General features: G+C 45.4%; 1 protein-coding gene across 7 annotated transcripts in view; it reads right to left on the bottom strand.

Moving 5' to 3' along the window:
- The window catches only part of FRY (FRY microtubule binding protein), a 396,668-nt gene that overhangs the window by 59,683 nt on the left and 322,647 nt on the right, over positions 1 to 14,338 (bottom strand). For all 7 annotated transcript variants that reach the window (XM_077298259.1, XM_077298260.1, XM_077298256.1 and 4 more), the window contains 5 exons: positions 11,291 to 11,476; positions 9,829 to 10,027; positions 2,734 to 2,855; positions 2,110 to 2,297; positions 1,031 to 1,125 (listed from right to left, as the gene is read on the bottom strand). In XM_077298259.1, coding sequence (XP_077154374.1) covers positions 1,031 to 1,125; positions 2,110 to 2,297; positions 2,734 to 2,855; positions 9,829 to 10,027; positions 11,291 to 11,476 — 790 coding nt within the window. The remainder of the gene's footprint in view (positions 1 to 1,030; positions 1,126 to 2,109; positions 2,298 to 2,733; positions 2,856 to 9,828; positions 10,028 to 11,290; positions 11,477 to 14,338) is intronic.

The raw sequence follows: 14,338 nt of genomic DNA on the forward strand, positions 1-14,338 counted from the left end.
TAAACTTTATGCATCGATCTGACCACTGTCCGCTCAGCTGGAAAGCTAAACAACGCATGATTTTTTTTTTTTTTTTTTTTACCAAATAGGAGTCTATGAGCCACGTACATAACTTTTTGGCATGGGGCTGGATGTTCAGCGCATACATACAGCGCCACTCCTTTCCACAGGTTGGGTCCAGAATTGCAACGCCGCTCCATTTACGTGAATAAGACTGAACTGCAATATCATACGGAACTTGGGAAAAAGTGTAACACTATATTTTTTGGGGAAAAAAAGCTATGCTTTACTAATCCTGGACAAACCTTTTGATATAATCACTAGTGATGAGCGAACGTGCTGGGATAAGGTGTTATCTGAGCATGCTCGGGTGCTTATCTAGAGTCAAAAAATATGTCCGAGTCCCCGCGGCTGCATACCCATATACAAGATAAGAGGGTTGGGGGGAGCAGCCGTGTTATAATGTATGAAAGCCCCTTCATGTACACATTTTCCATTTTATTATTCCTCTAAGAATGAAAAATAGTCCAATAATCAGCTGTCATCTCCGAAGGAAGTTATAGGGGAAATGTAGCATTACATGCTGACGAATTTAAATGGATGGTAACCCATGAAAAACACATGGATGGGCTGCATGTGCAAGAGTGAAAGACGCTTTTTAAAGGGGGGATTGAAGATATCCCTTTAAATGCGTCACCATTAACAGAGATGACCAGGACTGAAAAATAATGTCAGGCTTACTGCACCGTGGTCAGAAAGCTAAGCCATGTTCTTAGTGGTCCGACCTCTGGAAACCCCAATGATTTGTTCACCTGAATGGAGCTGGGTGCAGTTCTCAGGGGCGCTAAACAGCGAGGGTCCGCAGAACTTAGTCGGCAGAGGTCAGGCCCCCACTGATTGATCATAAAGTGATCTCATATCCCAGTGATAGCACTCGGGTCCATATCACAGATGGCGGAATAAGGGCTATACAGCATTAATGTGGGCGCCTCACGCTATGGATGTGTACGGCCGGACCACCACCATATACCTGGACAGCACAGCCAGCAGGTCGCTGTTCTTCAGACAGTCGGCTAAGTTATCAACAGCAGCTTCCAAGGTAAGGAGGACCTCCATGACATAGCCCTGCCAGCAAGATAAAGAACGATTCTGAGTAAGTGACCATGTGCTAAAAAGACAAGTAATTCAAATTATTATTACAACCAGCAACAATCTCAGATTCCTCTGTAATAGAATAAAGGTCTAAGGATAACGCTTCTTCATGTGGAGAGAGACAAGCCAGGCCTGGCATATCAGAGTGAGGAGACTTATTAGCCATGCATGCTCCTCTAGGGAAATTAAATACGCAAAATGTCTCTTCAGAGAAGAGGAGGACTAGAACTAAACACAGTCTGCAAATTGAGATTCTGGTTTGGCTTTTATCCTAAGTCATATGGCAAGGCTTGATAAAAAGTCGATATTGACTTTTAAGGATGCTGCTTCCTATAGGTGGCGCTAGAGTTCCTGTCCTCCTCTCTGAAGAGACCATTTGCATCTGTGATAGAAGATATTGATATAAAAATCTAGAAGAAAGGTAAAACTAGGGGGCAGACAGTAAAGAAGAAATGTCATGTGCCCAATATTAGTTCCGCAGGGCCATCAGATCTCTAGATCATGACAGGTTCCACTCAGAGAATGTCTACATGCGGCACTCCAGCTCTTGTGGTGTCCCAGCATGCAGTGACAGCCTGGAGCTGGAGGGCTGCAGGCAGCGGACCCCCTGGAATACCATCCATACACATTATGGAGCCACTCTGGTCACCTGCCGCCATCTTGTGACCGTAACTTCTAGCAGATCAAAGTAAGGAGAGGTAACAGTCACAAGCTCTCAGTATATGTCCATGTGACCTTCGTTCTGGCCTCATAGACTTACACTGAGAAGAAATACCGGAGCGATCCGGCAGGTCACAACCTGCAGAAAATGACGGGAGCGACGCCGGTAGCAGAAGACGGCAGCTGGTAAGTATGAGATTACATGGAACTTGGATTTGCTGTACCACTCCAGCTCTGCAATAAATAAGCAAAAACGCTGGAGTGGCGCGTTGTTGGAAAAATGTAAGATGGACAAACCTGTATTTCATCTCCGTATTCTCCTATGACCTCGACCAACCTAGAAAGAAGGTCGGATAAGGCATGGGCCGATAGCGGCTGCTTCAAAGCTCGCAGGATCTGGAAAGAGCGCCCGGCGTAATGCCTAGAAGAGCTGGCGAGAGCAGTCTGTAGAGCCACCTCGCTTAGGTGCTGCTCCAAGTGGAAGCCTGAGGAACAGCACGAAGCAATAGATTTATTAAGAAAAACATTGAAAAAGGAAGAAAAAAAACCAAAACCAACAAAAAAAAAGCGACATTGCAAAAACAGTTTTTTTCTAAAATACGACCTTTAGGGTTTCAGAATTTGAAGATCAGCCAAAGTGGTTATTCAAAATCTTAATTTATAATATATAAAGCCTAAAAAGGTAAAAGACAAATTATTCTACATTGTGTACAACTATTAGTGACTACCAGAACAGTTCACTGTCTTCACAAGCCAAACGGTTTGGTTTCTATTAGCTTGTACTTGCGAGAATTAGTGGTTTTTGAATGGCAGTGAAATGATCGTGGGGCCCAGCAGGGGGCAGCGTAGCACCACTTCTAATAAAGTAATGGCCGCCCTGAGATCATGCCAAAGAAACACAAAATAAGAACGAGAAATTACCAGATTTTGTGTCCTTAAATACAGACACTACATGACGTAAGAAGTTGGTGAGCTGATCTGCACTTCTGGAGTTCTGGTTCTTGGGCGTGATATCCTCATGGCACCAGAGTGGCCCGAATGCTCTGCAACAATAGAAGACAACATTATAATATATAAATTTAACCCTTTCATGATGTGGCATTTTTTTTCTTCCCTTTCTTTCAAGAGCCATTCTCGGCAAATACATTGTCCTGTGTAAACAAGACTTGCGCTCCCGAGAACTATGGCAGCTTATGCGCAGCGAGTGTTCTGGTATAGTATTTATAGCATTGTTTAGTTTGGTCTGCCTGTGTAAACAGGACTTGCACTGTATAGTATATGTAGGATTGTTTCGTGTGGTCTGCCTGTGTAAACAGGACTCGCGCTGTATAGTATATATAGCATTGTTTAGTTTGGTCTGACTGTGTAAACAGGACTCACGCTGCATAGCATATATATAGCATTGTTTAGTTTGGTCTGTCTGTGTAAACAGGACTCGTGCTGTATAGTATATATAGCATTGTTTAGTTTGTTCTGCCTCTGTAAACAGGACTCACGCTGTATAGTATATTTAGCATTGTTTAGCTTGGTCTGCCTGTGTAAACAGTACTCGTGCTGTGTAGTATATTAGCATTGTTTAGCTTGGCCTGCCTGTATAAACAGGACTCACGCTGTATCTACTATATAATTGTCTAAGGGTACCGTCACACAGTGCAATTTTGATCGCTACGACGGCACGATTCGTGACGTTCTAGCGATATCGTTACGATATCGCTGTGTCTGACACGCTACTGCGATCAGACATCACGCTGAGAATCGTACGTCGTAGCAGATCGTTTGGAACTTTCTTTCGTCGCTTGATCACCCGCTGACATCGCTGGATCGTTGTGTGTGACAGCGATCCAGCGATGTGTTCGCTTGTAACCAGGGTAAACATCGGGTAACTAAGCGCAGGGCCGCGCTTAGTAACCCGATGTTTACCCTGGTTACCAGCGTAAACGTTAAAAAAACAAACAGTACATACTTACATTCCGGTGTCTGTCCCCGGCGTCTCAGCTTCTCTGCACTGTGTGAGCGCCTGCCGGCCGGAAAGCGAGCACAGCGGTGACGTCACCGCTCTGCTTTCCGGCTATGGTGCTTACACAGTGGAGAGAAGCTGAGACGCCGGGGACAGACACCGGAATGTAAGTATGTACTGTTTGTTTTTTTAACGTTTACGCTGGTAACCAGGGTAAACATCGGGTTACTAAGCACGGCCCTGCGCTTAGTAACCCGATGTTTACCCTGGTTACCCGGGGACTTCGGCATCGCTCCAGCGCCGTGATTGCAACGTGTGACCGCAGTCTACGACGCTGGAGCGATAATCATACGACGCTGCGACGTCACGGATCGTGCCGTCGTAGCGACAAAAATTGCACTGTGAGACAGTACCCTAAGGGTCACTTCCTTCTGTCCTTCTGTCTGTCTGTAACGGTTATTCGTTCGCTGATTGGTCTCGGCAGCTGCCTGTCATGGCTGCCGCGACCAATCAGCGACGCGCACAGTCCGGAAGAAAATGGCCGCTCCTTACTCCCCGCACTCACTGCCTGGCGCCCGCATACACCCCTCCGCTCACCGCTCACACAGGGTTAATGGCGGCGGTAACGGACCGCGTTATGCCGCGGGTAACGCACTCAGTTACCGCTGCTATTAACCCTGTGTGACCAACCAGGGCCGGACTGGCCATCAGGCAGTTCTGGCAAATGCCAGAAGGGCCGATGGCAGTAGTGGGCCGCTCGAGTGTGCCGCTGTCGGCACACTCTCCCCGCTGTCGGCACACTCCCGGCCCCGCATTCAACTATACCGGCGTCATAGACGCCGGTACAGTTGAATGCAATGATGGAGGAGAGAGCGTCTGTTCCTCTCCCATCATTCCCCGCTCTGCCTGCCGCTGACACTGCGGGTGCGCGATGACGTCATATCATCGCGCACCTGCTGTGTGACCGGGCAGACTGCAGCTGCTGAGAGTGAGACCAGAGCCAGAGCAGCGCGGGACACGAGGAGAGAGGTGAGTAGAGTGTTTGTTTTTTTTATCAATGAGTGATGACTGGATTGTGGAGCTATTGGGGGGGGGCTGCCTGCATTACTTTCTATGGGGTCTGCCTGCCTGCATTACATTCTATGGGGTCTGCCTGCCTGCATTACATTCTATGGGGTCTGCCTGCCTGCATTACATTCTATGGGGTCTGCCTGCCTGCATTACATTCTATGGGGGCTGCCTGCCTGCATTACATTCTATGGGGGCTGCCTGCCTGCATTACATTCTATGGGGGCTGCCTGCCTGCATTACATTCTATGGGGGCTGCCTGCCTGCATTACATTCTATGGGGGCTGCCTGCCTGCATTACATTCTATGGGGGCTGCCTGCCTGCATTACATTCTATGGGGGCTGCCTGCCTGCATTACATTCTATGGGGGCTGTGCTGCATTATATTGTATGGTGTCTGCCTGCATTACATTCTATGGGGGCTGGCTGCATTCCATTCCATGGGCCTGTGCTGCATTATATTCTATGGGGCTGGCTGCATTCCATTCTATGGGCCTGTGCTGCATTATATTCTATGGGGCTGTGCTGCATTACATTCTATGGGGCTGTGCTGCATTACATTCTATGGGGGCTGTGCTGTATTACATTCTATGGGGCTGGCTGCATTACATTCTATGGGGGCTGTGCTGTATTACATTCTATGGGGCTGGCTGCATTACATTCTATGGGGGCTGTGCTGTATTACATTCTATGGGGGCTGTGCTGTATTACATTCTATGGGGGCTGTGCTGTATTACATTCTATGGGGGCTGTGCTGTATTATAGTCTATGGGGGCTGTGCTGTATTACAGTCTATGGGGACTGAGCTGTAATGCTGGATACAGCTGTAATTATATGTTATATACAGGTCCTTCTCAAAAAATTAGCATATAGTGTTAAATTTCATTATTTACCATAATGTAATGATTACAATTAAACTTTCATATATTATAGATTCATTATCCACCAACTGAAATTTGTCAGGTCTTTTATTGTTTTAATACTGATGATTTTGGCCTACAACTCCTGATAACCCAAGAAACCTGTCTCAATAAATTAGCATATCAAGAAAAGGTTCTCTTAAGGTACCTTCACACGAAGCGACGCTGCAGCGATAGCGACAACGATGTCGATCGCTGCAGCGTCGCTGTTTGGTCGCTGGAGAGCTGTCACACAGACCGCTCTCCAGCGATCAACTATGCCGAGGTCCCCTGGTAACCAGGGTAAACATCGGGTAACTAAGCGCAGGGCCGCGCTTAGTAACCCGATGTTTACCCTGGTTACCAGCGTAAAATCTAAAAAAAACAAACAGCACATACTTACATTCACGTCCCCCTGCGTCCACTTCCTGACTGACTGAGCGCCGTACAGTGAGAGCAGAGCGGTGACGTCACCGCTGTGCTGCTTTCACTTTCACTTTGCGGCGCTGAGTCAGAGGAGGAAGCAGACTGCAGGGGACGCAATGTGAGTATGTGCTGTTTGTTTTTTTTACATTTTACGCTAGTAACCAGGGTAAACATCGGGTAACTAAGCGCGGCCCTGCGCTTAGTAACCCGATGTTTACCCTGGTTACCAGTGTAAAATATCGCTGGTATCGTTGCTTTTGCTTTCAAACACAACGATACACGGCGATCGGACGACCAAATAAAGTTCTGGACTTTATTCAGCGACCAGCGACATCACAGCAGGATCCTGATCGCTGCTGCGTGTCAAACGAAACGATATCGCTAGCGAGGACGCTGCAACGTCACGGATTGCTAGCGATATCGTTATAATGTCGTTTCGTGTGAAGGTACCTTAAACGACCTATTACCCTAATCTTCTGAATCAACTAATTAACTCTAAACACATGCAAAAGATACCTGAGGCTTTTAAAAACTCCCTGCCTGGTTCATTACTCAAAACCCCCATCATGGGTAAGACTAGCGACCTGACAGATGTCAAGAAGGCCATCATTGACACCCTCAAGCAAGAGGGTAAGACCCAGAAAGAAATTTCTCAACAAATAGGCTGTTCCCAGAGTGCTGTATCAAGGCACCTCAATGGTAAGTCTGTTGGAAGGAAACAATGTGGCAGAAAACGCTGTACAACGAGAAGAGGTGACTGGACCCTGAGGAAGATTGTGGAGAAGGACCGATTCCAGACCTTGGGGAACCTGAGGAAGCAGTGGACTGAGTCTGGTGTGGAAACATCCAGAGCCACCGTGCACAGGCGTGTGCAGGAAATGGGCTACAGGTGCCGCATTCCCCAGGTAAAGCCACTTTTGAACCAGAAACAGCGGCAGAAGCGCCTGACCTGGGCTACAGAGAAGCAGCACTGGACTGTTGCTAAGTGGTAAGTGGTCCCAAGTACTTTTTTCTGATGAAAGCAAATTTTGCATGTCATTCGGAAATCAAGGTGCCAGAGTCTGGAGGAAGACTGGGGAGAAGGAAATGCCAAAATGCCTGAAGTCCAGTGTCAAGTACCCACAGTCAGTGATGGTGTGGGGTGCCATGTCAGCTGCTGGTGTTGGTCCACTGTGTTTCATCAAGGGCAGGGTCAATGCAGCTAGCTATCAGGAGATTTTGGAGCACTTCATGCTTCCATCGGCTGAAATGTTTTATGGAGATGAAGATTTCATTTTTCAGCACGACCTGGCACCTGCTCACAGTGCCAAAACCACTGGTAAATGGTTTACTGACCATGGTATTACTGTGCTCAATTGGCCTGCCAACTCTCCTGACCTGAACCCCATAGAGAATCTGTGGGATATTGTGAAGAGAAAGTTGAGAGACGCAAGACCCAACACTCTGGATGAGCTTAAGGCCGCTATTGAAGCATCCTGGGCCTCCATAACATCTCAGCAGTGTCACAGGCTGATTGCCTCCATGCCACGCCGCATTGAAGCAGTCATTTCTGCCAAAGGATTCCCGACCAAGTATTGAGTGCATAACTGAACATTATTATTTGATGGTTTTTTTGTTTGTTATTAAAAAACACTTTTATTTGATTGGACGGGTGAAATATGCTAATTTATTGAGACAGGTTTTTTGGGTTATCAGGAGTTGTAGGCCAAAATCATCAGTATTAAAACAATAAAAGACCTGACAAATTTCAGTTGGTGGATAATGAATCTATAATATATGAAAGTTTAATTGTAATCATTACATTATGGTAAATAATGAAATTTAACACTATATGCTAATTTTTTGAGAAGGACCTGTAGTCGTGTTACACTCCCCTTACTTCTTGTAGCCTACAAGTGTACAAAGATATTATACAGTCACCATGCGACAAGTGGGCCTGTGTGACTTCAAATGCCAGGGCTGAATTTTAGTCCCAGTCCGGCCCTGTGACCAACTTTTCACTATTCATGCTGCCTATGCGGCATGAATAGTAAAACGATGTAATGTTAAAAATAATAAAAAAAAATAAAAAATCGTTATATACTACGTGGCTGGGCAATATACTACGTGACTATACAACGTGGGCTGCGCAATATACTACGTGGCTGGGCAATATACTACGTCGCCTGCGCAATATACAACGTGGGCTGTGCAATATACTACGTGACTATACAACGTGGGCTGCGCAATATACTAATGTGGGCTGCGCAATATACTACGTGGGCTGCGCAATATACTACGTGGACTGCGCAATATACTACATGGGCAGCGCAATATACGTGAGCTGCGCAATATACTATGTGGGCTGCGCAATGTACTACGTGGGCTGCGCAATGTACTGCGTGGGCTGCGCAATGTACTGCGTGGGCTGCGCAATGTACTGCGTGGGCTGCGCAATGTACTGCGTGGGCTGCGCAATGTACTGCGTGGGCTGCGCAATGTACTGCGTGGGCTGCGCAATGTACTGCGTGGGCTGCGCAATGTACTGCGTGGGCTGCGCAATGTACTACGTGGGCTGCGCAATGTACTGCATGGGCTGCGCAATGTACTGCGTGGGCTGGGCAATGTACTGCATGGGCTGGGCAATACACTACGTGGGCTGCACAATGTACTGCGTGGGCTGGGCAATATACTACGTGGGCTGTGCAATAAAATACGTGGGCTGTGCTGTTACCTACGCATACATATTCTAGAATACCCGATGCGTTAGAATCGGGCCACCATCTAGTAGTATATATAGCATTTTTTAGTTTGGTCTGCCTGTGTAAACAGGACTCGTGCTGTATAGTATATGTAGGATTGTTTCGTTTGGTCTGCCTGTATAAACAGGACTCGTGCTGTATAGTATATATAGCATTGTTTAGCTTGATCTGCCTGTGTAAACAGGAGGTCACATTGTGCCGCCGGTTGGTCCACGTGAACAGACCCTTAGTCTTAGGCCCCTTTCATACATCAGTTTTTTGCCATCAGTCGCAATCCGTCGAATTGTGAAAAAAATGGATCCAGAGACTAATGGTGCCAGATCAGTTTTTTCTCATAGACTTGTATTAGCGTCGGATTGCGATGGATGACTTCACGTTTCATCCGTCAAACATTGTTTGTCCGGCGGCCGGAGACAACAGACATAGTAACGTTTTTTGTGTCCATCGAAAAAACGGGAGAGCGACGGATCCTTCGCTGTCCGTTGTTTGTTTGAATGGAAGACTATGGGCGCCGGTTCCGTTTTTTTAAACTGAGCATGCTCCGATTTCTTTAGGATCCAATTACCTGGATCAGCTAGTCGGATCAGGCAAAAAAAAAACGGATCCGTCGCATCAGTTTTTCACAATCTGCGACGGATCCGTCGAGCCAACGGATTGTGACGGACGGCAAAAAACTAATGTGTGAAAGGGGCCTTAAAGAGATGAGCAGAGACTTTGTCTGGCTCATAAAACAGATTGCTGTAGGATCCGTCTGTTAAACCATTGATGTCTGAGATATTACAGAAGATATTGCCGAGTGTTAAGCGAGTGTTGTTCATAGCTACACAAACACTGATAAACCCAATCTCACGAGGCCTGTGTGATAGGTTATCAGCAGCGTATTCAGAAGTTCAGATAAAATAATCTCTCCCTGACAGACGCTCACCTGGTGGTCAGAAACTCGATTAACTTGTTGGCTTTTTCATCCATTTCCACTGATGCATCAACATCCTCGATCTCCTGACTGATCTGGGGGATGTTCCCACTGCTTCCTCCAAGACTGATACTGGAGGAGGTAGAACTAGAACTGAGGCCGGAGTCTGGCACCGGAGAAGACTGGTACTCCCGGAGAAAGTCAAAGCCTCCTGCCAAAGATAATACAGGAATGTAGCATATCTGTATGCGGCACACACACAGACACGCACACAGACACAGACAGACGCTTACACCGACGCGCACACAGACACAGACGCGCACACAGACACAGACACGCACACAGACACAGACACGCACACAGACACGCAAACAGACACAGACACGCAAACAGACACAGACACGCACACAGACACAGACACGCACACAGACACAGTCACGCACACAGACATGTCTGAGGGATATTTTTTATCTTGCAAATTCCACTTTCAACTTGCAAATCTCTTAAGCAATGCATAAACGTGTTCCCATACATATCATCCGATAAACACTAGTGAGGGCATGGCCATGACTGCACGTGAAGTTATACACAATGGGCATTTGGCGTCCTTTGATCTAACAATACTAATTGGATGAAAAAAAAAATGTTTTTTTGGGGGGGTGGGTTAATTTAATTTAAAGTCCCACTCCAACATTTTTCTTTATTGCACTGCTGGAGTGGTGCTTTAAATACAATTCCCCTGCCCCCTGGCTCATACTCGCCTGCCACCACCTTCATTGTTTTCCAGCATTGCTCCCGTCACTCTCCATAGAAAAGTCACCAGCCAGCAGCTCCAGTGTTTCATGAAGCGGCGTGGAGGTCACTTTTCAGTACAAGTCTATGAAAGCCTCATTTGTTGCATTGAGAGCTTGTGGCGTAGCTCCTGACTTCCAGCCAATCAGAAGCTGTGCTTACAAGATGGCATCGGGGGACCGGAGCGGCACCAAAAAAACGGTGAAGACGCCTGAGGGCGAGTATATGATCAGGAGCAGGCGACTTACTGTACATTTAAAGCGCCACTCTAGCACTGAAAAACAAAAACGCTGGAGTGGTGCTTCAAACCTGTTGGATTTGATTGATTGTTGTGATGTCTCTCATCCACAGCACGCTGCAGAGATGGATTCACTTCTTTCTCTGTAGAAACACACAGGTAGAAGCAGCAGCAAGAAGCAGGTCATTGTACTGAGCTGTGTGGCTGTGATTCCAGCACTGCAGTGAAATATAAATGCTGAAAGCTGTAGCACGATCTTTTCGTGTCTACCCAGTCTCGTGCTGAGTGCTCCATAGGATTTAATAGGTTCTGTAAACTGATTGCTTTCTGTGCTGACCAGTCCAATTTGCACATTCATAGCACCGAAGACCTCACATCGATTTCTGCCCTTTTGATCAACATTCACCCTCATTCATCTTTAAGTCTGAAGATAATTGTAATTACCTGTGTATGGGTATTCTGAATGGCAGGAAGACTGCACAGTCAATGTTTTGGCCTCATTGATCTCTCGAGCATGTAGAAGGACAGATGCAATGCTCGAGAAATTGCTATTGCAGGACAGCGCAATCAAAAGATGGAGAAGGAGCTTCCTGCTGTGTACAAAGACCTCAGGGCGGTAATGGTCCAGACCTATGAAATACAGGAGAGAATATTAACTTTCACAAGAATCAAACTATCAGATTCTGAGTTTTACATAGAGCTGAGAGTTCAGAGAATTAATTTTTAATGGGGTTGTCCTGCAGGGAGTTTTTTTTGACAAAAGCCTAAGAGTGGTTTCGAAAAATTAATAGGAGGTACTCAGCAGACAGGCTACCCACACTCCCGTTCTGCTGCTCACAGCTCACAGCTCTCCCCCCCCCCCCCCGGTCTCTACTTCCGGCTTCCATCTCAACACACAGAAACTGATGCTCATCCAATTACTGACAGATTCCCAATGCATCCGGTAATTACTACAGGTATCAAGTGTCATGTCATCCTCAAAGGTGTAATGTGAAGCACCTAGGCCCCACTGCAAATCTGTAACCGGGCCCTCTGCTATTACCATTTATCACATTTAGGTTTTCATAAGTGGCAGAGGTGCCTTTGGGATGAAACGGCTACCGCTACAGTGGCATGTAAAAGGTTGGGCATCCCTGGTCAAAATTACTACAATTGTCAACAGTTTAGCAAGTTGAAGATGAAATGATCATTTAAAAGTCCTAAAGTTAAAGATGACACATTTCCTTCATTTTTTAGGCAAAAATAAATAAATAATAATAATCTTTTACATTTTAAAAATTACAAAAAGGAAAATGGGCTGATGCGAAACTTTGGGCACCCTGCATGGTTAGTATCTAGTAAGCACCACCCCTTTAGAAAGTATCACAGCTTGTAAATGCTTTTTGTAGCCAGTCAAGAGTCTATCAATTCTTGTTTGAGGGATTTTCATCCATTCTTCCTTGGAAAATTCTTCCAGTTCTGTGAGATTCCAGGGCCATCTTGCATGCTCTGTTATTTTGAGGTCTAGCCACATATTTTCAATGATATTCAGATCAGGGGACAGTGAGGGCCATTGTAAAAACTTCAGATTGTGCCTTTTGAGGTAGTTTATTGTGGAATTTAATGTGTGTTTAGGATCATTATCCATTTGTAGAAACCATCCCTTTCAAACTTCAGCTTTTTTAAAGATGATGTTATATTTGCATCAAGAATTTGCTGAAATTTCATTAAATAAATTTTTCCCTCTGCCGATGAAATGATCCACTCCCATGCTTAATGGTTGGCGAGATGTTCTTTTTCTGAAATTCTGTGCCCTTTTTTCTCCACACATACCTTTGATCATTGTGGCCAAACAGTTCTATTTTAACCTCATCGGTCCACAGGACTTGTTTCCAAAATGCATCAGGCTTGTTTAGATGTTCTTTTGCATACTTCTGAAGCTGAATTGTATGGTGAGGACGCAGGGGAGGTTTTCTACTGATGAATCTTCCATGAAGGCCATATTTGTGCATTTTGTCTCTGAACAGTAGAATAATGTACCACAACTCTAGAGTCTGCTAAATCTTTCTGAAGGTCTTTTGCAGTCAAGCAGGGGTTCTGATTTGCCTCTCTAGCAATCCAACAAGCAGATCTCACTGAAATTTTGCTCGGTCTTCCAGACCTTATCTTAACCTCCACTGTTCCTGTTAACTGACATTTCTTAATTACATTTCAAACTGAGAATTGGGCAACTTGAAAACACTTTGCTATCTTCCTATAGCCTTCTCCTGCCTTGTGGGCCTCCATCATTTTCAGAGTGCTAGGCAGCTGCTTAGAAGAACCGATGGCTGCTGTTTTTTGGAGCAAGGTTAGAGGAGGCTGGGTTTTTATAAAGCTGGGAAATTTGCATCACCTGGCCTTTCCTAACGATGATAGCGAACAGGCCATATTCCTAACACAGTAATTAAGGTCTGAAACCTTGGTCTAAGTTATTTTCATTATTGTAAATATTAAAATGAGAAAAATGACAATATTTTTTTTTTTTTGCATAAAATACAAAGGAAATGTGTCAGCTTTAACTTTAGGCCATTTAGTGATAATTTCATCGTCAACTTGCTTAACTGCTCAATATGACCGTAATTTTGACCAGGGGTGCCCAAACTTTTACATACCACTGTGAAGTCTAGAATCACTTACCATCAAATCCTGCATGAAGTTAACACCTGTATAATTAGGAAGTCATTTCCTATGTACAACTGTGCTTATTTGGACCAATTAATCAGCTCGGATGTTCTAGATTTTGATTACTTTCAAAGATTACGGTAATTCAAGAACTTAAGAACGCTCAAGTGGAAAATCCATGAGAAAGATTTTTCGTTTTACCTTACAGTCCAAATTAATGTATTTTTCCCTTGTTCAGTGAGGCCTAAAATAGTTTGTTAAATTGAATTAAAATGTTATTATTGTATAAAGTTAAGCTTACAAGTTAAATAGATGCCGACACCTGATAAATGGCTCAAAACCGTGAGCAGCATGTATCAGTCACTGGCTGTATGATCTCAGCCAGGTATGTCTGACCCTGAAACATTGCAGCGTTTCAAAGAAAAACTTACTTTAATAGTCGCACTATAGACTAGTCGGACAGGTGGGTCCCCGGCGGCTTCTCCCAACAGGTCTCTGCATATAGGAGCACATAGGCAGAGAGCTGTCCATAAAAGTCAGTGGGTGGGGAGAATCCGCTGGGGACCCGCCTACCTGACTACTCGACAGCGCGGCTCAATCCCCCAGTAAAAAAAAGTATATTTTTCCAAGTAATGCCGCAGTGTTTCAGAGTCAAGCATACCTGGCTGAGATCGTAGAGCCAGTGCCTGACACATGTTGCCCATGGATTACAATGTACGACCATTTAATGTATGTGCTGATGTTTTAACTCCTCCCTGAAGGTTGATGGCAGGAAAATGGAGGGTAAGGCATATTGTATGTCAACATGCCTCATCCATTTGATCTCAAAGGAGATAAACCGCTGCCTGATGT

This window comes from Ranitomeya variabilis, chromosome 3, assembly GCF_051348905.1.
Source record: "Ranitomeya variabilis isolate aRanVar5 chromosome 3, aRanVar5.hap1, whole genome shotgun sequence".
NCBI lineage: Eukaryota > Metazoa > Chordata > Amphibia > Anura > Dendrobatidae > Ranitomeya > Ranitomeya variabilis.